We start from the raw sequence: 27,287 nt of genomic DNA, 5'->3' as shown, positions 1-27,287 counted from the left end.
AAGGGAAGGAAAGCCTTTCATACCTCCTTCCCACTACTGTCATCGCATGGGCTAGGAGGACCGTGGACACAAAGCTTATAGGATCAATTACCACGAGCTTGCTGTTAAACATTTTTTTAATCTGTTGCAAGAAGAATAAAGCAATAATTAAAATGAACTGAACAGCTTTTGCTCTATTGAGGCGTTAAATCTTTGTGTAAACACAATCATATTGTGCAAACACCAGTCTTTTCATTTGGGTGAGTTAGATGGTGAAGCCGCTGAAGTTTTGAGGTCTCTAGGTCAAGGACCCATTTTGACATGGCTTGGAAGGTCATCAGCTCATTTGTGTCTCTGTTAAGCTGCATGGAGGGCTGGGGAGCAGGCATGATTCTTTGCCCGCCGCAGCACAAAGAGGAGCTGGCTGGCATTTGGCAGATAGCGGTCTGTGATTGAGGGGGAAGGAAACTGCACACAAAGCAAGACTCTGCTGTGCACAGGCGCTGGTAGGGAGTGCTGGGGAGCCTCTGGGACTCAGGCAGTGAGACCGCTTGAATATGGAGAAAACAGCAGCTATAAAATATAAATGTGTTTATTATTACATTGGGCCCATGCTATATAATTTTATACACACTCATATTTGTGATTTACGGCCTCAGTGCCATATGCAGGAGAAGCTTGCTAATTTACCCAAATTGATAGGGAAGTCTCTGAAGATTTTCAAATTGGAAGGAACAGTAACTATGAAAAAATGATCTCCTAAAATAACCCAGGCGGGGTGTGGGGGGGGAAGAGGCTGCTGTGTTAGAGGCATCCTTTGTTCATTTATTTTGATAAGCAGAGCATAGCTTTAATTATTCATGCTAATGCTTGCCCTGTAAGGAGTATGCCTCCAATGACACAGCAGCCATGGGTTGGTGTTTAGATCTCTGTGGGGCGTTAAGACTGCAACGTCCTGGCTAGTTTTCTTGGGATTTGTCATGCTTTCACCTGTGAGAAGTGAGGCAAGCCGAAGGTGAAAGAGCATACCTGCTCTCCTGTCTGGGATGCAGGTATTATCTCCTTGTCTAGGCTGGGGTGGAAGAGAGACAGGGTGTGATAGACACCCCTTTTTCCACGCCCTCTATATATCATGCAGTGTGTCAGGTACTTTACATATGTTGTTTCACTGAGTCCTTACAATGTGGGTGGTGATTTTCCCATTTTATGGGTGATGTTGAGAAGAACCTAGCAATACCTGGCTAAAACATGGCAGGACTGGTTTTAAGACTGCATATAACTCCAGTGCCCACTCTTCTAGAGAAGCAATCAGGAAAAGAGACACTGAGCAAAGACTCCATGCTCCTTTCACTGCAGCCCATCCCATTTGCTGTGCTTTTACCCATTTCCTTGTCTTAGAATCAACTACCATCATCATTTCTGACAGCTTTCCAAAGTGTTTCTTGTCTTGGCTTGAATTTTGTGTTCTGAGAGCTCTTTGGAAGGGATGCACTTTGGAACAATGTCTGCTGGGTCCACAGTATACAGAGCATCCCAGCTCCATGCCCTCTGCTGGGGAGCTGCGTGTAGACAGGTCACTGTGACCCCAGGTTAACTTGGTGGACCCTTTCTCCATGGCTGCATTCCTCCTATGAGAGAATGTATGCTGAAATGGTTACCCACTCTATTACAGTAGAACCCTGAGTGGCATCTCTGATGCATACCCCTTTCATTTGCCCCTTACTCAATCAGTTCTAGAACTTGTTGGTAATACTTCCTAAATATATTTTTGTCCACTCCTCTCCATCTCCCCTGCTATGAGCGTGCCATCCATGTTCCAGCCACTACCTTCTCTCTGTGGAAAGCCTCCTAGAGGGTCTCTCCACATCTAGTCATTCTACTCTGTTCATTCTCCATGTTGTAATCAGAGTGATATTTTTAAAACTCAAATCTGATCATGTTATACCTCTGCTTAGACGCTCCCAATGGCTGCCACTGTTCTGATGATATGGTCCAAGTTTTTAAACATGGATTATGAGAGTGCGGTCCAATAGACGTATAATGCAAGCCATGTGTATGATTTTTAATTCTCCAGCAGGCCTATTTAAAACGTAATTACTTGTATGAGCTAATTAATTTTAATATTGTATTTTACTTAATATATTCAAAATATCATTTCGACATTAATCAATATAAACAATTACTAATGAGCTTATTTTACATTCTTTTTTTTTATACTATGTCTTCAAAATCTGTTGTGTAATTAGACACTTGCAAATGCATCTCAGTTCAAGCACGTTCACATTTCAAGTGCTTAGTGGCCACATGTGGTTCATGGTAATCAGATTGGACTGGGCAGGTCTATTAAGAGTTTGCACAGTCTGGCCATGTCCCATTGGTCCTGTTTCCCCCCACAGTGCACACACACCAAATCTTCTCTGTGCTAAGCTTCTGGGACAGGTGTGGGAGGGGGAGGGTGGCTGTAGCAGAGGAGTGAGAGAACCTCACTCCTGCTTAGCAGTTTGAAGAAATAGCCCAGCACTGAGCCAGCCACCTTCCACTCTGCAGTGCTTTTTGGCAGTTGGAGGAATGGGTCATAAATGAAGCTCTTGCTTTGCTACCGGTGTTGTAGGTTTCCACTTTTGGTTAATCCAGGGCTGTGTCAGGCAGCATGGATGGTTTTTGAAAAGGTGAAGGGAATGAAATGGAAGCATTCTGGTAAAGTTGGTATGCAGTATTCTTTTCTGAGAAAAATGAGCTGCCTACCCCGACAGAGGTCCTGTGGCAAGTCATGATTAAGTGAGCAGCAAATGAGACTATGGGACCTGGGGGAGGCTGAAGAGTAGTTTACATTCCTGGCTTATACTCTCTACATTCCTTTATTTAATCATTTATAAAAAGTTAGAACAGTTATTATTTGGGTGCATCTACATAGTTCCAACATTCTTTCCAGTTGAAACATTTGTTTTATCAGAAAATATTTCCAAGGGGTGTGTAAGCATTTATTCTATTTTAATTGCTGTCACTTAAATGAAATACAGAACTGGACAGTACTTAAGCGTGTAGACTCTGGAAGTTAAACCGTTAGGGTTTAAATCTTCATCATACCACTTATAAGTTGGGCGTACTTGGCAAGTGGCTTAATTTCTCTGATCCTCAATTTTTTCATCTAAAAACGAGGGAGGATAGTAGCATGTGCCTCAAAGGGCTATTGAGAGGACCAAGGGAGAGAATATATGTACAGCCCTTGGGATCCTGTGGTGCTCAGCTCATAGAGAGCACTCAACAATTAGCCAATAGCCAGTTTCCCAAGGATTTTTGAGTCCTATCCACTGGCCAAGGGTGTAATTGAGCCACAAGTCTTGACTCAGTAGGATTATTCAAGATATTTTCTCTGCAGAGATACATTTGTTGTCTAGTTTGTTTATAAATAACATTTTATATCTTTTTCCCACATTTAGTTCTCTATTCTATGTATATCTATGTGAACGAGAAAAATACAGGCATCTCATTAAAGTTTGATTCAGCCATCTATGTACCCATATATACGACAAAAAAAAGCCAAATGTGTTTCAGTGGATGAGAGCTTACTGGTGCATGAGTACGGGCTAGTTTTCCATGTGTGTTGTTGAGTTTGTGCTGATTGGTCCAAATTGTTTAGTTTTCTAATCAATAACACATTGCAAGTTGGGGCTAAGGGTGTCATTTCTGATCAATAAATGAAACACCAACTCCAGGAGGTCTGCTGCTAACCATCTTAGTTAGAAAGAGGTGATTGCAGGCTCCTTACGGACCATAAAGGTATATCACGATACTTACAGGGTGTCAGTAGGAGACACATTGCATGAGCGTTTTTCTTGTTTGAAGTATTTTAATAACCACCTTTCCTGTATGGTACTTTACAGTGTACATAGTACTTGCACTGTCTTATCTCTCTTCACACTTCACAGTGATCCTGTGAGCTTGACATCAAAGAAGGGATCAGCTCCATTTCACAGAGGAGGAACATGAGACTCAAAAAGTATATAACATTCCTAAAGTCACATGGTAGTAATAAGTACAAAGACTTCTAGTCTTTCAGGTCTCCTGAATGTCGTGTGTGTGTGTGTGTGTGTGTGTGTGTGTGTGTGTGTGTGTGTGTGTGTGTGGTTTCCACAAGCTCTGACAATCTTTCTGAAGGAAAGAAGTAATACGATGTCAGATTATGTTTATACTGCAAGATTTAGCCATTTGGGTATATATGGTTTTTATTTACTGGTTTCTGTTACCCTTTGAATTAACTGCAATGAACTGAATTTCATAAATGAAGTTGTTTGTGACAGAACCAAGCAATCAGTGGCTTATATAAGGTGGAAGGCGATATTTGCCTTTTTAAATATGAAAGTCCATGCTCTTAGGCAGCTGTTCTCTGAGAAGTTGTGAGAAGCCCAGACTCATTCCATCCTGTTGGTCTCCATCCATATTTCTCTCCTTTTGATATGGCCTAAGTCCGTGCAATTCAAAATGGTGAGCGCCACATCTGCATTCCAGGAACCTAGTTTTCATGCAGCTATTTTGAAAGTGGGAAGACCAGCCTTTAAAACTACTGCTTGAAAATTGTACTTGTCACTTCCACTCATACCTTATCAGCTAAAAGTTAGTCATATGCCAAGGAGCTGGGAAATGAAGTCTTCCTTCTGGGTGGCCATGAGCCCAACTCAAAATTGGATTTCTCTTACTATAGAAAAAATGAGAATGAATATAGGGGAACAATTGGCAGTTGCTACTTTACTTTTATTCTTAAGAATGTTTCTTTTAAGGCTGTAATGTAGAAATTTCAATGTAGAAGACTTGAATTCTAAAATTCTAAACGTGTAAGATAGTGGAAAGAAAACCTAGTACATTCTAGTTTGTAGCACATTATCGCAAAATCAAAATAACTGCATGAAAGCTAGTTTCCTGTGGAGTGCCAGAAGTTCTGAATGGAAACCTAATTTAGATTTTGCATTTAATGAGAATATTGCAGTATTGGAATAATATAAAGTGACTGGGAAATTGACGACTGGAGACAGCAAGCATATAGGGTCAGATTAATCACATCTTAATATTTTTTTGCACCTTCTTTTTCCCTCCAAAGTTTAAACTCACACTGCATTGATATTTCCTTCCCAGAATGCCTTCATTCTTCAGTAGAAGAATGAAAAGAAAGCATTTGGTGGCCGTGGGTTTAGCACAGGCAAATTAAGGGTGTTTTGAGGTTAGAGATATATAGGCTGTCAGGTGGTGTGGGGGATATATCTGCATATGTGCGTGTCAGTACGTTCATGCTGAATTGTTTGCAGATTTGGGGGAAGGGGGGGTTGTGCATGTATATGTGTGTATTAATATGGATTCCGTAAGGGCTTCAGTCATTGTGTTTTCTTCCATAATTATTCCTTTTATGAAGCAGTGAAAAGAGGGTTTAGGAAGACCTAAGTTACAGTGCTTAAAGGAGATTTGAAGCAGGATTAACAATAAATGTATATATGCATTCAACCAAGTGATTCATGGGTGCCTCTGTATGCCTCTAATGTGCTCTGTCTGGAGGATACTATGGTGAATAAAGTGTGGCCTTTGCTTTGTAGGGACCATTTAATTTTGTGGTCTACAACGTGTAACCGGATTACTCAAGCAAAACATAAGTCTCTTTTGGAGAAAATCATAGGAGCATAAAAGAAGGAGCACCCAACTTTACCAGGGTCAATGTAGAATCACTCCCTGAGGATATGCTTCTTGAATTCCTAGTATATGCATCGTGCTAGGCTATAAAGATACAAATAGACAAAGATGTGTTCCCTGATCTCAGGGCAGTCAGTCATTTTGAGGGGATGGTTTGACCTCAAGGTACCTCAGAGTCCAGCCACCACCTCTTCAGCCCATTCTTGGAAATCTAACTGCTGTATTCACCTTTTGCCGCAGGTAGGACAACCCAATATCCCTATATCTTGGCCTTTGTGCATACTGTGGCCTTCTCCCTAAATGCCCACTGCCCATGCCCCTGACTTCATTAGAGTTTCAACCAGGCTTATCTCATCCAGGACTTCTGTCCTCTGTACAGTCCTCCAGAGCCTTAGGAATTCTATCTTCCACATGTGTAAGCACGAGCACTTATCAAAACACACTGGCCTTGTGTTTAATGTACACATGGCAGCTTTACTGTCTCGTAATAAGTCTAGTGCAACGACCCTTTCCTTTTAGCCTTAGTCTCTGACAGTGTCATTGCTCAGTATGTATTAGAACTCCAGTTAGTGTTGGCTGAATCCAGCTTGTTACCATACAGAGACTGTATTTTTACCAGTGAATGAGACAAGAAGTCTGTTCGACTTTGCCTGCTCACCTGGGGTGGGGAATTGAGGTATTTTGGAGATAATGCATGTTAAGGTTTATGAATCTGGAAGGCAAAGTTGTAACAGCTTTTTGTACGATTGAATTTTGATTGGCCAGTAATGTGTTTGTTAGCGAACATCACATTGAGTGCATATGGTATATTTGAGCATGTGCTCGACTTGGTAGGTGATTAAGAAGATGTAAGTGACAAAATATCTAGCCCAGGACCTGTGCACATTAGATACTTAATCAGTATTTATTGAACTGGAGGAATAAGATGTCCCTGTTTTAAAAGCATTTTCCATCTAATGTAGGTGGAGAAAAGTAGGGCAAGGGATCAAGACATGAAAAGATAAAATCCACAGAATGTAGTAAATAAATGGCCAAAGAATAAAAACTCAGACCAGGCCATAGTTCTTTGGAGGGGAGAAATACTTTGGGCTGGGAAAACGTGGAAGAAAGAACAATTCTGAGTAGAGTATATCCCAGTGAGTGGAAAAGGCTGGGGAAGGCTGCTTAAGGATGTTGGAAAGTGGAGGGTTTATGCAAGGAGTAGTGGGTGATAAGGGTAGAAAAATAGGTGAGATGATATATTATGGACATCTTTTCCTAATTCCCTAGGCAGGAGTATATGAAATCTGTGTTAGGTTGTCACTTGTCAAAATAAGAAGCTAAAATTTTCCTTTTGGGTTACCCGTTTCTTAGACTTCATACTTGGGTAAGCTGCATATTTGGGTTGCTTTACTAATGAGGAAATTCAATCTCTGAAAAAAAAAACATTTTCAATTGTCTTGGTAGAGAGTTATGTTGACATATTTATGGTTTAAATCTTGACTGACTTAATATTTGCCTCTAAAAATCTCCAGGGAACTGGAACCAAGTTTATTTCATCTGAAAGGCAGCTGATCCAGGGGGGGCACATCTTTCCATCATTTGTATGTAAATTATCCCATTTGGGTTTCTTGAGAATTGATGAAGTTGTTTTTTTTTCCTTTAATTTTAGTGCAAATTGCCTTATGAAATATCGATGTGCTTAGGCCACTTCTCCACCATCTGCATTTGTATAGTCAAGGAATAACAATTATTGTTAGCATTAACTTAATCAGAACAAATTCAGAATGCTGAAGCCAGTCATTTGGTAGCTTCCAAAAGCAGATATGAGTGGTTTTGAATTTTCCATTCCTGAGTTCTCTATACCATTCATTGGACCATCTTTTTTCATATATACCATTTATCATATATATATATATATATATATATATATATATCAGAAAATTGACTTTTCCCTCCTAGTAATAAATGATTCAGGCTTATATCTTCCAATTTTTATTTAGCTAAGAAGAAAAATTCAGTGTATTCAGGACAGTAAATTAGGCATCATCAATTACTGTGATGTGTACCAGTTGGTGACCATCATGGGTCCCTGATCTGGTGAAGATTGTTTCAGCTTCTCCTCTGCCCCCCACCCCCACCCCCTTAATGTACCTCTGCCTGTTTCCCTTTTCCATGACTCTCAGGTATACCCAGTCCTCTCACATATCTCTCAGGCTACCCAAAGACCTCCCCAGTAGGGTTTTCTGAGGACCTACTCTCCCTCAGAGCGATGTGCTCTACAATTACTTTTTCTTACCACCATCCTCCATGCAAGAAAAAATAAATTCCTAGTTAGTCTCATTTGTTGTCCACTTCAGTTGCCAACCTCTTTTGGGGTAAGGGCTGTTCTTTGGTGGTTTAACTTATCAGTGGGGTACTTCGGCATTGAAGTATGTTCACTTTCACAGTAGGTTGTTGATGCATTTGATATTAACCATACTTGTACCAAATTTTTTGGAAATAAAATAAATTTTTTTTTATCTTTATTCTTAAAATTAAAATTTTAAAAGTAATTCAAAAGTTAATAGTTTAATAGTCTGTGCCTGCACAAGTCCACTGCTATATGGAATTGTAAATTCCCATGTAGTTGTCTTTACTTTTTTTTCCTTTTTACATGGGCAGGTACCAGGAAACAAACCTGGGTCTCTGGCATGGCAGACGAGAACTCTGCCTGCTGAGCCACCGTGGCCTGCCCTGTATTTACTTTTGAATGCATAAACCTAAGATGGACCATGAGTTTAAAATTCATATATATATATATATTTTTTTTTTTACATGGGCAGGCACCAGGAATCAAACCCTGGTCTCCAGCATGGCAGGCGAGAATTCTGCCACTGAGCCACTGTCGTACCACCCTAAAATTCATATTTTTTAATAACCATATTCCTATCTAAAGACATCAAACTGAATTGTGGAAACTTGGAGCAATACTTTTTTACTACTAACTGGAAGAAATAACCGACAAATTAGTTTCAAATAAATTCACCTGGTCTAGTTGTCATCTCACCTGGAAAAAGATGACTTTTAACAACCTTTTTTCTTCAAATTTAGCGTATCTCTAGCCTTGAACATTATTGCAGCTTTAGTAATCACCAGAATAGATTTTTATTTCCAAATTGGCATTGTATTTTCTTTGGATTTATCTCTTAAAAATCTGAAAAGAGTTATTTAAAAAGTGAAACTTGATGGCAGCAAAACATATAGTTTCCAAATGGTCATGCCCACTGTTTTACAGCTTGAGAATATACAGCGTCAGGTATGGATGTTGAGGTCTAAATGCTAAAGTGAGTTTAGAGTCCTGTGAAAATTTTGATAATAAACCTGCCTTAAGAGTTAGCAAATTTTTCTTTTGTTTTATTGAGGAGGGTGTGTGAAAATATTGAAAAAATATTAGAATAGTACATTTTAAATTGATCAATAAATGAATTTGACTTTGGGAATTTCATGGCACCCTTAGCTTAAGGGGTAGATTCTCAGGCTGTCTAGGAGCTCTGAATAAAGTGGAGAACAAGACAAACGTGGCTTCTGCTTACCTGAAATTTACCTCCTAGCTATGGTTGAGTGACCCTAGATATACCCATAAGTTTTGGGAGAGTGATGGAGAGCAGAGAGAAGAGATGAGAAGGCTTCTTTGAGACGCTTAGAATAACAGCCCTGTTTCGTAAAAGCTCCAGATTTCTTCTGTTCTTGGGGACTTTGCACGTGCTGCTGTTTAAACTTGCCAGGTGTTCTTCTCCGAACCTTGTTACTCCTTCTTTAGATATTGACTTAAACATCACTCTCGCAGCTTCTTAAACCCATGCACAGAGATTCTGGAAATGGTTTCTGGTATAGAGGGTCTGGGATGGAAAACAGAAATGTGAATTTTCAGTAAATGCTATAGGTAATCCTGATATGGAAATAGGGAAGGGAACCCCCAAAACAGGGAAGGACTGCCATCTCCTTTGGTGGGATAGTAACCAGAGTCAGGCTGATAGTGATGAGAGTAAAAGGAATAGGGTGGAGAGGAGAGCTTTCACAAAGATTGTGGTAACTGATCTTGGGTACTGTCTTCCCTCTGCTTAGTCTCGTCACAGAGAACTCCAAAATTTTAAACCTGGGAGAGTGCCTCTTCCATGGGTAGGACATTGGGATGCCAGCACTGGGCCGGGTATGGGGGAAGTCATGGGAAGAAGGAAAATAGAAATATATGCAAGCCCCATATGTCAGTTTAAATTTTCTAGTAGCTACATTTAAAAAAAAAAAGAAAAAGAAACAGGTAATATTCATTTTAATCATATATTTTATTTAACCCACTATGTCAAAAATATTATAATTTCAGCATATAATAGATATCAATATTATCAATGACATATATATTCTTTTTTTCTATTAAGCCATCCAAGTACAGGGTGTATTATGCACATTTTCAGCAGTTTGCGCTGAAGGCAGTCCTACCCAAACAAAAAAATCATAAAATATTTTCTCCACTAATTTAATTTAACGCATTACAATGAAATAAAATTAAAGTTCACGAAGGTCACCTCCTCCGTTGCCTTAGTCACATTTCAAGTGCCTAATAGCCACCTGTCACTAGTGGCTACTGTATTGGACAGCGTAATTGTAAACAGTTAGGGGGATAAAGTCACAACCCTATCTTACCTCTCTCCTTATTCAGAAGTAGTTGTACCTCATTGAGGATGTGGCTTAAATTCTGGCTTATAGATTTTTTTTTTTTTTTGCATGGGTACGCACTGCGAATCGAACCCAGGTCTCTGGCATGGCTGGTGAGAACTCGGCCACTGAGCCACCATCGTACTGCCTGGCTTATAGATTTTTAAACAGCTGTTTTAAAGTGGTGACCCAGGTTCTGAGGAGTTAATCTAATCTATGCCAGTTATTCTTTATCAGCTGTTTTAAGAATTTAAAAAAAGTGGGGTAAATGTTTGCATGCTCTGTGGGGTGCCTGGTGTTTTGTGCAGTTTAGTAGCTCAGTCCTAGGATTTAGTAGGCCTTCAAGTGGGTAGGTAATGGATGAGTGAACAAAACTAGCATGGAGCATAAATGAATAAATATTTTTTGTAGCAGTTACTATAAATACTTTTGAAATTTTGGAAAAATAAGGCCCTTTTCTCATTTTCCATCAATCATCTATCTAATGTAAAATCCTTGAAAATATATACTGCTTAAGCTCCAACTGAAATCTAAGAGAAACTCTGAGACAGTTTTCCAAAGCAAAGTCAATACCCGGCATTGCTTTAGTTGCAGCACCTACAACCTGAGAAGAGATTGCTAAGTTACAGAGTAAAGTTTACTGGTTACTCTTTTTCCAGTCTTAAGAAAGCTTAGTGACATTTTCTCTCCCTGATGTCTTTATTCCCCAGGTGACGTAAATTCTCTAGCGCTGCAGTATGTGATGGGAAAGCAACTGATTGTTTTTTTCTGATTTCCTCTGCATATACTCAGTGGGCATATAAGCCCATTTCCAACTATTCTGCCTCCTTTCCGTTGTTATTAATCACGCGGTGCTGTGACTACTTGAAACTTAGAAGTCACTTGTTCATTTCAAAAATCTGGGCGTTTTGAGGTCCTTGTCTTCTTAGTACTTGGATTAGAAACTTGAATTTTGGCACTTCAGGAAATGGATGCAATAAAATTTGAGTTAGTGATATTTGTTTTCAAGGAACTTTTAAAATTTGAGTTCAAGATTCTGTCACATGTTCATAGGTCATGCTACAATCTGTATCTTAAAGGCAAATTTACAGCACCATATATCTGATCTATCACTTAGGCGTTCCCAAATATATCTTCAGAGAGAACCTTTACAAATAAGATCCATAAAATGACGCACTTGGTTTCCCAGAGGGGATGTTGCCCAGGAGCCTGTAGCCTCAGGTGTGAGGTGAAAGTTGTAGGAGGATTTTCAGGATTCTTCTTTTTTTAGGCTTGGGGAGATAGGGAAAAAGTAGAAGTGATCTTTCTTGGTGAGGGAACACTTAATCCATTGTTGAGAACCACAAATAGTCCCAATTAAAGAGCAGAGGCCAGGTTTTAAATAACCAAGCAAATATTTTCTTCTCGTAAACCAGTCAATACCTAGAAAGGGAGGGATTGGAAATCACCTAGGCTGCCTTGTCCTTTGTGTGAACTTGCATCTCCATTGCAAATTGGGATGCTCTATTCATATATGTATACAACAGGATAAGGCAGCCACCCTGTGCCAGGCACCACCTTAGTGCTGTAGGTATTGGATACCCTCCTGCAGCTTCTGTTTTAGCGGGGAGAAGCAAATGATAATCAAATACACACAACCAATAGTCAGTCTAATTTCAGAGTGCTGTGGAGGAAGGCAAGCAAGATAAAAGACATGGAGAAGGTATTGAAATCTGCTAACTTAAAGAGTATGTCTGGGTAGGTCCTTTTATGGAGGAGGCTTTTGAGCAGAGACCTGAGCAAAGGGAAGGAGCAAGGGAGTACAAGGTGGAGGAAAGAGCACATGCAAAGGCCCTGGAGAAAAGAGCATCCTAGGGAGAGCATCCCAGGGGTATGTGGGGTGTGATGTAGGAGGTCAGATCAGAGAGGTAGCCAGGGGCCCGGTGGTGTCAGACTTTGTAGAGAGTTATAGGAAACCACTGGCGCACTTACACTTTTAATTGTTCTTAAACTTTTTAGGGTTGTGGACTTGGTCAGTCTAGTGAAGACTGTTAAACCCTTTGCAGAATAAATGCGTAAAATACTGATTGTCAAAGAAACCAATTATATGGAGACGTATAAATTAAGGTCCCTGTAAGAGACACACATGCTCTGATTTTACATTTTCAAAGAGTCGTTCTGAGTTCTGTAGGAAGAGTAGACTGTAGGAGCCAAGAATGGAAGTACTGAGACAACTGAGGGACCGTGCAGTCTCCGGGCAAGAGATGGGAGCCTTGGAATAAGGTCATTCTCATCTATCTTATAGGGCAGAGGTCTCTAAACTAGTGTTGTACTAGACAGTCTGTTAGAACGCAAGAAGAAAAATGTAATATTTTTATTTACATTCAGTTTACCCTCATTCTTTTAAATTTCTACATTGAATGTATTTTATGTGGGTTATATAGTAAGACATTAACACTTTTATATAATTCATTAATAAATCCGCAGATATTGGAGGTACATTCTCAAAACCTGTTGACAAGAAGATATGTTGATCAGTCAAATTTGATGATCACTATATAGGGAGAGTTACCCGGTAAGAAACTCTAAAATGCTATGCTGGTTTAAACCACATTCCATTTCAGAGGCCATTGTGTGGGAAAGCATGAATTCTTGGCATGGCTCAATTTTGCTAAAGTGTCAGTTATGTTTCTCAAACATCCTTAATTTTTTTTAAGAGTCTCCATGTGAATATAAATCTGTTTAGCGTGATCAGACCTACCATCACCTCTAAGGTGACATGGACGCCTTCAGGGAAACAAGTTTCTTGGGGTTACCACCAGAGTAGTATAAAGTAGTTCTTCATACTCATCCTAAAATTTAGGAGGTTCTGAAGAGTGTCCCCTGCTTTTAGCATTTTGAACTATGTGGGTGCAGCCAGGCTCCCTCGTCCATCATCTCTGTGATTAGGTTTTTCTTCATGTACCTTTTGAACATAAGTCTTAATGTTTTAAGCCTCTCCCATCTGCCTGTCTCAAATAGACCCCTCCTGAACATTTTTGTCCACTCTTGAGGTGCGGGAAGCGAAATGATGTGCATTTAACTACTGTGGATGCAATCTAGTGTTGTATAAGCATACAGCATCTATATAATTTTTCTGCCCCTCTGATTTCTGAACTCTGCCTTTTGGATGCTGCATTTGGCTGAGATCTTTCTTGGTTATTTTTAACCTCTTATTAGTTACTATTTGCAGAAATAGCACCTTGTAGGTAAACTAATCAGAAACTGGAAAAATACCTTGATGAATCACTAAAATATAACTGTTAAAATATCATCCCTGCACCGAGAGGCCTGTCCTTGGCGTTATTCTGTACAGCACCTAACTGCAAGCAGGAAACCGTGCTAGGTGATAAGATCCAGAGTCAAGACCAGACGCCTGCAAGCTCTGTCTATACAGTGGCAAAGGGGCCCGTTGTATTTGGCCACTCAGCTGCTGGAAGGACACAGAAATAGCTACTGGATAAGATCGTTGGTTATGCCAGGAATTAACTGCCTACATCATTTGCTGGGAAATAACTGAATCCTTTTGATTATTTGTCAAAATAAAAGAAAAAAAAAGCTAGTTTAAAAAAAATCAGCAAGGGTAGGAGCAAACAGTTTGAAATGAAAAAAAAGCCCCAATACATCTACTTTCTCTCCTTTATTTTTGCTCTGTCCTTCCTGCATCCTTCAGAATGTGGTTGCCTGTGATAGGTGGGTCAGTTCGATCGCAGGATTGATTTGGGAACTGGAAATCTCTGCTTATTACTGCAGAATTTCATAGGATTTCCTAGGGACCTTGTTGCAATTGTGGTATGTTTAGTGCCCAAGGTTTCTAGGAACTTCCTCTTTCACTTGTATTTGAAGGCTTTTGGGGGTAGATGGTACTTTGAATTTCTGAAGTCCATGTGCCTCTCATGCCTCATTCTCAATTTTTTTTCTCTTTTTGGTCTGGTGCCAGCTTTCCATTTGAAGTGACAGAGCCTTGTGGGTGATTAATAGCACTGAATATATGGTACCAGCTTCCAATATGCCTCTCCAAGAAGGCACCTCTTCCTCTAACCTGGAATGTCTTACCTGTCCACCATTATCTGCTAACTTAGAGCAGACTTAAAGAACACTCAGTTTTTTCCTGGCCCTTTTCCCATCAATACTGAGAAAATATTTAAAAGTTACAAAAACTCTTTCCTTTCCGATGTTTAGTTTGCCCATACTGACCCCAAACTTGGTTATCTGGGAAAGTGGGCTCTGAAAGTTTTTTATTTGACCCTAGTTAGAACTGTCTTGAGAGCAGCCCCTGAAAGCACAAGTGGGAGGGGAAGAAAAGTGAGTTTAAATTAATTGAATACTTACTCTGCACCAGGCTCAGGAAATCCATAACTTATTTAAACTTTACAATAAATATGGGAAGCTCACCCCCATTTAACAGGTGAGGATGCTGAGGCCTTGAGTTTATAATTAACCCAAGAGAACCCAGGTGTGCTGACTCCTAAGTTTATGTGACACCTCCACTCTGCTAGCTTCCCTTTAGCAGGGACATCTTTTCTAAAATTTCAGCCTTTATGGAACCAGAAGGTGAACTTTTAACACTGCTCAATGATTTTTCTTTCCTCTGGTTTCCCACTGAGTGGGTTTCCCCCTGTCCTGCCAGCCCTCCTTTATGCCCTCTGTGTTCTCTTACAAAGAACTACTTGTGTTTCTCATTCCTCTTCTCTATGGATCCTACAGAGCAGTAGCACACTAGGGCACCAGTTTAATGAAATCAGATTTTCAGTCATGTTTGGCTTGAGTTTAGGTGATACAAATAAAGAATTGCAAATGCTTTGTAGTTTGGTTTAAAAGGGAGGAAAAAGTTGGAAGGAAGAAAGTAGGTCAAGCATAGTATCTGGGCAATGTCTCCTTAAGTGCTGCCAAGTGAAGGTTTAGCTACTAAAAATGGAGAAACATTGGGGCAGCCATTTTTACCTTAAAAGAAACAAATATCTGGCACCTATGCATCCTGAAATTCTGGGGTTGGCAGTTGGCAGGCCCTGACTATGATAATATTTGTAGTATTTACCATTTATGTGGATTTTATGTGTAGACAATACCATTTTAATTAGTATATAGTATTACTTATTTTAACATATGTGTTTATTAAATGTATTTTAACTTATCCTTTCCAAACCCATTTGGAGTATACATTATCATTATCCCCATTTTATGGATAAGAAAACAGAGGCACAGAGAGGTTTATTAACTTGCCCATGGTTAGATGTTTGAGGGCAGAACAAGAAGCCTAGCCCAGGAGGTTTGGTTTTGGGGTGCTTGATCACCATGTAAATCTGTCACCCAGTTATGGGGCTTAGTAGCTTTCAGGATTTCATGGGGCTTCAAAAAGTTATTTTTCTTCTCAATTAGAACCAGCCCACCATATAGTAGGAAGGGTAAATATTTGTCACGTTTGGTGACAGATGTGATGGGTTACAAATCGGTCCAAGGAAAAGTCATGTACTTTCTCTTACATATCCCCCCATCTGTATTTACTATATGAAAAGGTCACTTGAGCACAGGTGCTCCAATTTCCTGCTTCTGAGCAGCTTCCTTGTGGCTAAAACCTCGCTCTACAAATTGACTTTAACAATATTTTGTAATAATGTGTACCTCTAACATGAATTCTCTTGAATCATTCAGTTATGGGCTTCACAATTAGGACTTTCATGACAGTATTTTACTTAAATGCCAGAAATCTTTGGATGAGTTTTGTTTTGCTCCCCTTCCCCGTCTCTTCGAACTCCTAGTCCTTGCTCATGACTTTCTGTCCACTCATCTACTGGAAGGAACAGTGGTTCTCGGAGACCGAGTTGTTTGCCCTGTCAGCTACCTGGCTACAGTTTGTGGTGGAGGGAAGGGGAAAGAAGAGACTAAAAGGTCCGAACTTGTAAATTACTGTAGGTTCTGGAGAAAAATAGAATCAGAAGCATTTGTGGTTCCGATGAAAATAGCACATCTCTTTTCTGTTTGGACTGCGGGGTCAGAGTCCTCTGGGGATTAGAAAATAAATAAAAATTGATCCCTCACTAGTAGAAGGAAATGCTGGGACTCTGGAACATCCAAAATAACAGCACCAGATTTGAGGATCTTGCAAAACCACTTTTGAAAGTAGAAAACACAGGAGGCTTAAAAGTGACTTGCTTTAGTCTCGAAATGTAGGCTTTTGAGAATGATTTATACAGCCCTTTTCCCAGACCAGTGGAACCTGATCAGGTGTGAGGCTGTTCTGTGCCTGTTGCTGACCACAGGCATTCCATCTCTCGTTGCAGGTGAGAAGCCTTACAAGTGCTCATGGGAAGGGTGCGAGTGGCGTTTTGCACGAAGCGATGAGCTCACGAGGCACTACAGGAAACACACAGGTGCAAAGCCCTTTAAGTGCAACCACTGCGACAGGTAAAGGGACGTGGAAGCTGCTGGATGGTGGTGGGGAGATGGGGGAGCAGGTTGGAGGGTCAGCTGTGTGTGTGTCCTTGAATTTGTCACAAGCATCTCCTGTAGATAGTCATGGGAATGCCTTTTACTTCTCTATCGAGAACATGAGGTTGCCCATGAGTTGGGGGGTGGGAGATACGTTTTGCACATCATCAAGAGTCTATATATATGACTTCTTGGTTCAGTTACACAAATATTTTATGAGCGTCTGCTTGGGCCAGAAGCTGCACTAGAGACTGGGATACAGGTATCAATAAGAAGTTCCTACCTTCAAGGAGGTGACTATGACAGGTACTTTTAGTGTGGTATGAAAAGTGATAGGACAGAGAAGCATCACGTGTAGCTGCCTCTTTTGATCTTTTTATTTACATCAACATCCCTTTCCCTCATAATAATATGAAAGAATAGAAATCTTGTTTAAGGGAAGGAAGGGCTGGTTGCATGGCTTTTCTCAGAACATTATTGGAAATGAATTTACTGAAGAGGGTCCCTGTTATTTGGGGGCCTGGACCATTCTTTCCTATTTTAAAACAGGTACAAAGGTCCAAAAGATGGCACGTCTTCTAGAACATATCCTCTAATCCAAATTCAAACCTTCAGCATTTGATAGTGTCTAAAAAAGCACGTAACAACAGATACTGCCCAAGTAATAGTATCTGACAGCCTTGGCATTATCAACCAATAAACCCCAAAATGGAGACTCTGCAGGCCAAGGTGAAGGCAGGATTAGGTTTAGACATAATCAAATAATGGGCTTGCATCTGAGCGTGTTATCCTTCTAATCCTATTTCTCTGTTTAAAAGGAAGCTTAAGAAAATTAACCATCTTTTTAATGCAATACTAAAGGTCTCGGTTATGATGAGAAAAATGCTTCTAATACGATAAAAGCCCCTGAAAGCCTCAGGGTTCCCCAGCTTGGCCAGCACTCCCAGGATGGCAGGAGGGGGTGTGCAGGATGTCAACAGAGGCCTGGCTCCCCAGGGAGGAAATGTGATCGCTTTCCCATCCTGCCTCCCCCCAACCCCGGTGTCCCCGCACATCCAGCTGGCCAGGCTTCCTCTCCTGTCCTCCCCAAGTAGTGTGTGTTTGTTTGGACAGCAGGAAGGAGTGGCCAAGCCTGGTGTGTGCTGGAGTTGGCCTGGTGATCATTTGCGATGCTTATAAAGGAGCATTCATGTTTTTCCTCCTTTTTTTTTTCTTCCTGAAGAGGCTATTTTCCTCTTATCTTCATTCTTTAAGAACTAAATAAAGACCATGCCTCCTGGAGCCCAGAGATAACCTCCCAGCCTGGAGCTGAGGAAGTGCATTTCACTAGGCTATTGTCTCTTCTCTTGAAGCTCTGTCTCACTACCCCAGGAACGTAACTCGTGTTTGTCTTCCTTCCCATTACCTTGAGGTCCCCCAAACTGTGATTCAATGGTTGTTCTACGGATTGGGCCTCAGTAATGTTTTTCATTATTTGACATCATCCCTCAAGTCCCTCTACTTGCCCACGCATCTCTAGTCCTGGTTACTAATACAGAAGCCACACCCATTGTGGACTCTGCCCATGGCCAAAGATGAAACCTCTGTGAGTTGACAGTGTGATAGCAGTAGGTGCACACAAGAGTTGCCCACTGCTGAAGGCTGGGGTCTTGGTTTGCCAGGGCTGCTGTAACAGATACCACATGCTGGTTGCCTCCAACAATAGGAATTCATGATCTCACAGTTCTGGAGGTAGAAGTCCAACATCAAGGCCTCAACAGGCCGTGCTTTCTGCCCGAGTCTGTAGCTTACTGGTGCTGGCTTGGACTCTCACTAATGTCTCATGATAGGCAATACCTTGGGCTTCAAGTGCAGTGAGTGTGGTAAGAATACAGCAGGTCTGGAAGGTGACACAGGGGAAGGAAAACCTGGACAGACCAGAATATTTCTTAAAGACCTTTTACCCTCAGAACAGAGGGTATCTGTAGCTCTTGGCAGGACATGGCCTCCTTTGGTAACCCGGTATATATGTGCACAAGAAATCTGCCTCTTCTCATACCTCTTTAAATTTGAACATTCATATTGCCTTATTTAGAGGTTAGGCTAAGATTTGGGTTTCTTTCACTTTAAAGCACTTATCAAGTCTAACCTACTCTTTTATTTTGCTTATGAGGTAGTTAAAAAAAAAAGAATTTTTCTAGTCAATGTTTAAAGTTCTTGGATGTCACATTGTCTGTATTTCTGACTCTGTCTGGAAAAATCAGAAGATCTGACATCAGTGAGCATTGTTCCCATAATTTGCTGGAGCTGAACAGCAAGCACTACCCGTTTTCGATGGCCATGTGATCACTGATTTCCCACTGTCCCCACCATTACCCTCTGGTCTTCCCAACATGATGGCAGACCATCAGTCACACTTGCTTCTTTGTTTCCTGTTAAAGAAGAGAGTAGTTCTTCATATCCAGGCCTTACAAAAGTGGAGCATATAATCCAAGAATGCTGTGTGTTTCTTATACTTGACCCACTGCTCTTCTTTACTTCATCTGCCTGGTCCCAGCCAGATGCTGGATTTTGTGACCTTTGGCTTCAGGCTTGGGTTGGGCAAGAAAGCAAGAAGAGGCTATGCCATTTCCTAATGATCAGATGGAATAGTGCTGCGCACTGAGTGTCCAGTTGCTAGAGGGATGAGTGTTGTTTCTCAGCCCATGGAGCATGAGGCTGCTAATGCTGACAAACAGGGCTTTCTTTCTCCTAGTGATAATATGGAGGCCATTGTTCCACCGACTCAGCAGCGTAGAGGAAAAGGAGGCATTATGATCCATAAGTTAGTCTCCTATATATAGTAAGAAATGCCAGCCAGCATCCAACCTTTTGGTACCCGCAAGGAGTGCTGTTGGCTTTGGCAGCCATGTGCCCTGATACCCATGTGAATTTAATATGCCTTTTTTATAAGCAAGGCAAGTGGTTGTGGGGGTGTGCCTAGTTCTCTATAATCCTCCAGTTTCAGTCATGAAGGACCTTCTTATTTAAGGTCGTCTGGTTGCTGTATAGTTATAAATGCCCTCTGGGGGTATATTACCTTTAGAATTATTTGAATCTGCATTTCTAGATGCTGAGTTTATCTATTACCTTTTAGTGTTCCTATGTGGCACTCAGTAAGTATAAATTAATAAATATAAATTAATCATGACTAAGTATCTTGCTGCTATATTGAATTTAAATAAAAACCTCAATGGTGAGGGATCTGGTCTAATTTTTAAAATCATATACTTCCTAGAGTTGGAACAAATAATAATGCTAGTTTGATTCAGCAGGGGTGCAATTACATTTCATACTACGTTAAAGATTTGATTTGTTTTTTTCACGTTTCCTTTTCTGAAAGAATTTGAAGGGTAAAGGCAGATGCTTGCATATATATTGCCAGGTACCTTGTACAGAGTAGGCAATTGGTAAAGGCAGAATAAAACCCTGGAACACATACATTACCGGATGACCGTTTAGAATGAAACTCTGTATGAAGAATGCTATTTTCCTGTAAATTCCTACTCTGGGGAAAGGAAAGGAAGTGGAAGGAAAGGGAAAATAAGGGGCTTTTGTTCACTTCTCGAGCCTCTGCTCCCTTCTCACTGTCTGAAACACCTGCTTTCCTCCTTTGTGCATTCCTCCACAGGATTCTCTGTGTCTGTTTTCTCACAAAGTCCTTTTTGCTCAGGCCTGATCAGATTAAATGCTGTTATTTGTTTTCTGTTTGTTGCCATGACAAATCACTACAAGTTTAGTGGCTTAAAATAACATGAATTTATTATATTACAGTTCTGCAGGGGATTCTAGGGGAGAATCTGTTCCCTTGCCTTTTCCAGTGTCTGGAGGCTGCCTACAGTCTTTGGCTTATGGCTCCATCCTCTGTCTGCAGACCCAGCAGCTCCAGACTGAGTGCTTCTCACACTGCCACCTCTCTGGGTTTCTCTTTCGATTCCTTTTCCATTTTTAAGGACCCTTGTGACTATACTGGGTCCACTTGGATGAGCCATGCTAATCTTCCTATTTGAAGGTCAAATGATTAGCAGTCTTAATTCCCCTTTGCCATGTAACCTACCTAACATAGTCGCAGGTGCCAGGGATTAGCTTGTGGCCATTGGGGGTGTTGGGGTGGGGGCAACATTCTGCTGCTCCAGCCTTCTTAAACTGACAGCTCAGCTCTCCCTTCTTTTCTGCCTAAAAAGCATATGTGACTAAGTACATAGACTCTGGAGTTAGACTGTGTCTTTTTGATGAATTTCCCATCTGATAGTGAGGACAAGAATGGAATCTTCTTTATGGGGTTCTTTTAAGGATGTTAGGTTTATAAAAGAAAGCTACAAAAAAGACCTTCCCAACTTGGATCTTCCTCTAGGCTTTTGGGATGAAGGAAGCAGAGAGCAGGAGGGAGGGAGGAAAATGGGAAAGGAGGGAAGTTGGGACAGAAGAAAAGAGAACAGTCAGTGGGCAATAGGATATGTGTCCCGAGGCAGGACAGAGTAATGCAAGTTATATGTTAAATTCCCCACAGGCTGAATTGCTTTTTATGTGTTCCAGTGACATCAAGTACTTGCTTTTAAATATTATTGTTTTATAGCAAATCAAACCGTTTTAGATGAATTCTAAGGGATTATCTAAATATCTGGGTCATAACAAATGAAGGCCTGTAATAAGTGGGTGTAATTGGAATAGTTATTAGTCCACATGCTATTGGATCAGATTGTATTCTGCTATACTTTTCCCATTCTTACTTTCATTTTGCCTTTGTTCGGTTTTGCCTCATTTCCTTGAGGTTCTGCCCTGCTTGTGTACCTCTTCAAGAAATGGACACAAACAAGGGTATGGAGAATGTTGGGGTCCAGAGAAAAGGTGGGTTGTTTGTTTGTTTTAAGAATAAACAAGTACAGGGAAATCCTGCATTGAACAGGAAACCTTGCTTTCCTGAACTGGGCAGCTTGTTAACATCCCAGCAAGAGTTTTGGATTGTGAGGGTGTCTCAGGGCTCAAGGAAACCTGGGAACCTTCTCACAGGTAGGAGAAGAGCCGGTTTCAAGAGAAGGATCCAGAGGGAGAGCATCCCCAAGAACCAGTGAGAATCACTGCTTTACTGGAATTTTAGCTATAAGTTTATTGCAGGCTACAGGGACATAGAAATACCCACTCAATTAGTCATAAGAAATAGAAGCTGACACAGGCTGGTCTTAGCTTCAAAGGGGATTGGTTAGCTCAGGTAACTAAGAACAGAATTAGAATTGCCTTTAGGCTTGGCTGGATCCAGATTCTCAGCTGTTGGGAGTCTCAAGGCTCTCTCTTTCTCTCTTTCTATCCTTTGGCTCTGCTTTTTCTCCGTTTACTTCATTCTCAAGCAGGCTCTTTCCTAATTGGCAATATGAACACCAGCAGCTACAGGCTGTTGGCAATTTAGCAGTGCCTGTGCAAAGAGAACTTCTCTCTCCCATTAGTTTCATCATATGCCCCAGGATTGGCTCTCATTGACCTTTATGGGTCATATTAGCAGATCACCATGTCCATAACTTCAGCCTTAGAGGGAGGGTCAACCCAAGACCACCTTGAACCCTGGAAGGTTGCTACCTCAGAGAAGACTAAGGTGCAGTGCCAGAGGAAAGAGGAAGGAATGGCAATGACCACCACATCTACTCTGAGGCTGAGGGAGTGAGGCGAGGATCTCAGTGAGGATCCTTAGGTGGCAGGAAAGAGTTCAAACAAATGAGCTCAGTCCTTTTGGCTGGAACTGCCATCTTGCAGTAATTCACCAAAATGATGAACACAAAGGAAAGGAGGAGAGGGACCCTTTATATTCCAGGCCTTTTAGAAAACTTGGAGTTGTTCCTTTGGCCATATACATGCAAATCTATAAGAAAGGTGATATGGTAGACATCAAGGCAATGGGGACTGTTCAAAAAGGAACACCCCACAAATGTTACCATGGCAAAACTAGAAGAGACTACAGCATTACCCAGCATGCTGTTGGTATTGTGAAAAGCAAGATTCTTGCCAAGAGAATTAATGTATGTATTGAGCATATTAAGTACTTTAAGAGCTGAGATTGCTTCCTGAAGCTTGTAAAGGAAAATGATGAGGAAAAGGGGAAGCCAAAGAGAAATGTACTTGGGTTCAACTGAACTGCCAGCCTGTTCCACCCAGTGAAGCACACTTGGTGAGAACCAATGGAAAGGAGTCTGAACTACTAGAGCCTTTCCCTATAAATTCATGGCATAAGAGGTATAAAATATAAAAGACTTGTGGATTGTGAAAAAAAAAAGGGCTCAGCAGATCTGCCTGGAGGCTAATCCCAAGCCTTACTGACTTTACTTACTGACTTTAGCCTTGATTTCCTTACCACAAGAAAGGGGTAGGAGTGTGTTTGAATACTTGAATACTTTCCATGGAGAGTGGCTAACATGGTTTTTTGTGGTTAATATTGGGGAAGCACCTAGCACAGTGCCTGCATATTGTAACATATGCTCTCTTATGCATTCTTTCTTTTAACTTGAATATAGAATTTCATGTAAGCCCATAGGCATAGCTCAGGACTAGAACCTGGGTATTGAAACTTCAGGGTTCCCCTATTCAATGATAAAAGTTAATTATTCTTCTCCATATTTATAGTATCCAGGCATGACACATACTATTTCCAAAGCACTTTCACCTTCATCTCTTCTTAAGCATAGGCAACTATAATAATAATAATGAACATTAATTAAGATCTTTACCATATATCTTGTAATATTATTCTAAGCTCTCTATGAAGATCAGCTCATTTAATCCACATAACCAACCTATGAGGTAAGTGCTATAAGCATGTCCATTTTGGGGAGGGATTAAAGCACAGAGAGGTGAAAGTGTTCCCAGTCACACAGCTATAGGAAGAGCTGGGATTTGAACCCAGGCAGCCTGACTGCTAGCTGACCTTTCTCCCAACACAGTATGTACTGTCTTCAAGATGGGTTAGCCATTTTCTAATGGGTGATGGAAGTTGAGTTCTTTTACCTGAACCTCTCTAATAGCTTTGTTGTTGTTTATATTTCCTAGGTGTTTTTCCAGGTCTGACCACCTTGCCCTCCATATGAAGAGACATATCTAAAAATCCTAAAGGCCAGAATCGCCATGGCATCAGCTGTTGTCTGAAGGAAATGCCATGAGGCAGGGGGCTGGACTTCAGGCGAGCTCCCATTGCCTCACAGAAGAAAGTTCTCACTTATAAACCTCTGTGTACACACACACACACATACACACACACACTCACTCTCTTTCTGTCTCACACACACAGACAGACATGCTGTCATGCATTCAATTCTATTTAAAATATATACGTCTCTTTATGCCTTGCCCTAGCCAGATGGTAGAAGACAAAGAAGAAGGAAACCAGGTGAACTCAGCAAGGCAGACTGGCTGCTTACTTCAGCACTATTGGAATTATTTCCCGCGGTTGCCAATGGAAATCAAAGAAAATGGATGTGACGTCTCTGCAGATGGACGGCAGTAAGAGGGGCTTATTTAACTTGCTTCTCAGTGCAACTTGATAGGAGAATACGACGACTTAAAGTTGCATACGTGTAGCACTAACGTTTCTTTTTAAATAGTTGGGGGAAAAATGACCTAGAAAACCAAATTGCAGTTTGGTAGCCAAAATTAACTCTTGGTTTATTTGTCCTTTGTGTGTGAAAAGTCCTACTATTCCGTGCGTCAGACTTCCTCACAGAACTCTCGATCGGTTTTGGTTCTTCTTAGCACTATTGTGAGCTTTCGAGTCAATACCAACGGCCTTAGCGGCGGCAGACTCTGGAATGACACCTTCCACCTTTCTGGCCTGCATTTCTCTAGACTTCACTCTCCAGGGAGGAGTTTTCTTTTCTTACTTTTTGACTCTTGCACACCATATGCACTAGGGATTCTGGAAACTTCTAGCATGACTGCAGAGTGGCCAAGAGAATAAAGTCCTTGATGATAAATCACAGTATATCCCTTGAGCCTCACCTTATTGCCAGTGCTAGATTTTTTCTTTTTAATCTCTCTGTTTTTGCTAATGAAAACTTGAAAAGCTTATTTGGAAGCTTAAATGTTTTATCTTTTCTCCGTGGACTAAACCTCTCCAGGACTATCTCGGCACCTGGATGCCCAGCTCTCGAAGCAGCCAATCAGATGGGACATCACAGTTCTCTCATCCTCCTTGAGGCCTGATGACCTCAGCTCATAGTGATCAACCACTGTGTTGTGTGTCGTTGCTACCCTCTAGCCAGTTACAGCATAGATGTCGCTAGTCTCAAAGGGCAGCTGCGCGTTTAACCTAACTTTGGGTTATGACCAGAAAAAAAGCCAAAAATACCACTCTTTCCGGGAGTGGGGGACAAACTGAGGATGCCTCCCAAGTCTAGTGGCTTCACAAAACATCATCCTATCTTCCTCTCTCATACCCGCTGAGCTCACATGACCCCACGTGTTAAAGTACACATTTCAAAATGCCCTTGTGGGAATGGAGGGTTGACTTTTAAGGAGAGGGTGGAGGTGTCTCTCTTGTGGTCTGTCTAAAGGAGAGATGTATTTCTCATTTTTTTTTGGCTAGGCCCACCACGACTTGTGACTTAGAACACCCAGGCTCAACAGAGGCCTCCCATTTACTCCGCAAGCTGACTTCAAGGGTGTTGACAGTCCTCACTTTCCATCTCACACATACACCCGATATCAGTCTATCTACCCCCATTCTTATCTAGCTGGCACTGGCCTCAACTCCAAAGACTGCCTTTAGGACCATTCAATGGCCTATGCAAGCAAGCGGGGTGGTTATTAGGACAGATTGTATATTTTGTATATTCTGGGACCATCCCTTCGAGACACGTCTAAAAAACAAAATGGCATTTGGTCCACACATGGTTGCTGCTCCTTCATACCAGCTGGCTCCCCTCCTGCCCTCCTTTGACTGTTTGACTCATTGACTGTTAAAATGCCACCCCAGACACATTTGGGATGCAAAACTGAAGTCTTTAAGAGGAAATAATAATATAAGAAACACAAACACATATATGACAGCAACCTTCAAGATCCTTGGCATTTCGTTTTCAGCTTTCTGCAACCTCTGATTTCATTGAATTGTTGAAACTACTCGTCTGAGGGTAAAGGAGCCTCTTTATCACAAATGCTGTAGCTGCCAATTGGACACTTGGGGCATTTTGAGGTCTGGCCCTTAGAATTTTCTTTCTCTCTCTCTTTTTTTTTTTTTTGACTTGTTTGCAATTTAGACCAAAAAAAAAAAAAAAAAAGAAAACCAACAACAACAAAAATTCTAAAACACATACACACAAAAGCTGCCCATTTGCCAGAGGCAATTATGTACACGTTAGTTGGAGGGTATTGAAAAAAATCAATTTTATTCCAAAGATTTAAAACTAGGCATGACTTAGAAACAATTTCTGGAGCACTGCTAGCTGACAATCTTGTAGTTCTCTACTGTATTTGAGTGCATTTTGTGGCCAGTCCATCAGGGCATACCGTGGGATTATATTTGAATGTGTGGTGCATCCTTTCTGGATAAAGGATGTGTGAGGGACCTTGAACCTCAACTGTATTAAACTGTAGCGCCTCCAGTCAGTGCACTAGATGAAACTTTAGACACCCTAGATGTGTTGGTTCTTTTATTTTCCTTTCTATAGCAGCTTCCAGCATGAATGCTGCACGCACATACCAGTGATGGCATTAGCCATGGCTGTCAAGATTTGCAAATGTTCTCTCCCAAGCTGGAGCTGCTCTCAAAATGCTATTATTAAGGGTTTATAATATTTAATTTAATTTTTGAACTGCCCAATGCAAGGCTCAATTAAAAAGAAAGTTAAAAAAAAAAAAAGAATGCAAAAGAGTAATCATTGCTTGTTTGCTCCCTGTTGTCATTTGTGGTCTTGACAATATCTCATTTGAATGTGGCAGAACAAAGGCCCCTTGGTCCTCATCAGTGTCCGAAATGTTTGGAATTTCTTTCTTTTGTATCAGTGAGGTCCTTTGTAATCTGCTCCTGACCTTTCTCAGAGCAGGGTGCCCTGAAACACGATGGTGGTGCTTGCTTGTTTCAGAGTCATTTGTTGACCATTGGCCTGAGAATTTGGTGGGTGCTAAGTGTATGATTGTGAAACTGTTTTTCCCTAGCCCATATTGACCCCTGTGGCTGATAACCAGTCCTAACTGTGGGAGGACAGGGGTAGCTCCAACCATTTTGAAAAAGGATTTATGATAAAATGTCAGTCATCTCTTGAGATGGCAAAGATGATTGGCGAGAGCCTGCTAGAGTGAACAGGGCTTTCAAAGAAATAACCGGAGGAAACTTTGCTCCACAAAGAACTGGTTATTTAAAATAGTGCTTTTGTGGACATTTGAAACACATTAAGCCCCCTTTTCATTGAAATTGTTACCTCCTAACATTCCAGGGGATCCCAAATTTGAAAGGAAAAACCTGGCATGGTGTTTCTTGTAGGTGTCCTTTCAAGCACGCTTTACTCCAGGGTTCA

The 27,287-nt window shown here is 41.1% G+C and overlaps 1 protein-coding gene across 4 annotated transcripts in view; it reads left to right on the top strand.

Annotated features, from left to right (window-relative positions):
• The window catches only part of KLF7 (KLF transcription factor 7), an 85,650-nt gene extending 59,594 nt beyond the window's left edge, over window positions 1-26,056 (top strand). For all 4 annotated transcript variants that reach the window (XM_077154862.1, XM_077154865.1, XM_077154863.1 and 1 more), the window contains 2 exons: window positions 16,629-16,752; window positions 23,827-26,056. In XM_077154862.1, the coding sequence (XP_077010977.1) occupies window positions 16,629-16,752; window positions 23,827-23,878 (176 nt within the window). In that variant the 3' untranslated portion in view covers window positions 23,879-26,056. The remainder of the gene's footprint in view (window positions 1-16,628; window positions 16,753-23,826) is intronic.
• Window positions 26,057-27,287: the final 1,231 nt, after the last annotated feature.

The sequence above is a fragment of the Tamandua tetradactyla genome, chromosome 3 (assembly GCF_023851605.1).
Source record: "Tamandua tetradactyla isolate mTamTet1 chromosome 3, mTamTet1.pri, whole genome shotgun sequence".
In the NCBI taxonomy this organism is placed as follows: Eukaryota; Metazoa; Chordata; class Mammalia; order Pilosa; family Myrmecophagidae; genus Tamandua; species Tamandua tetradactyla.
The sequence above is the reverse complement of the archived record's forward strand: the minus strand, read 5'-3'. Positions and strand labels throughout refer to the sequence as shown.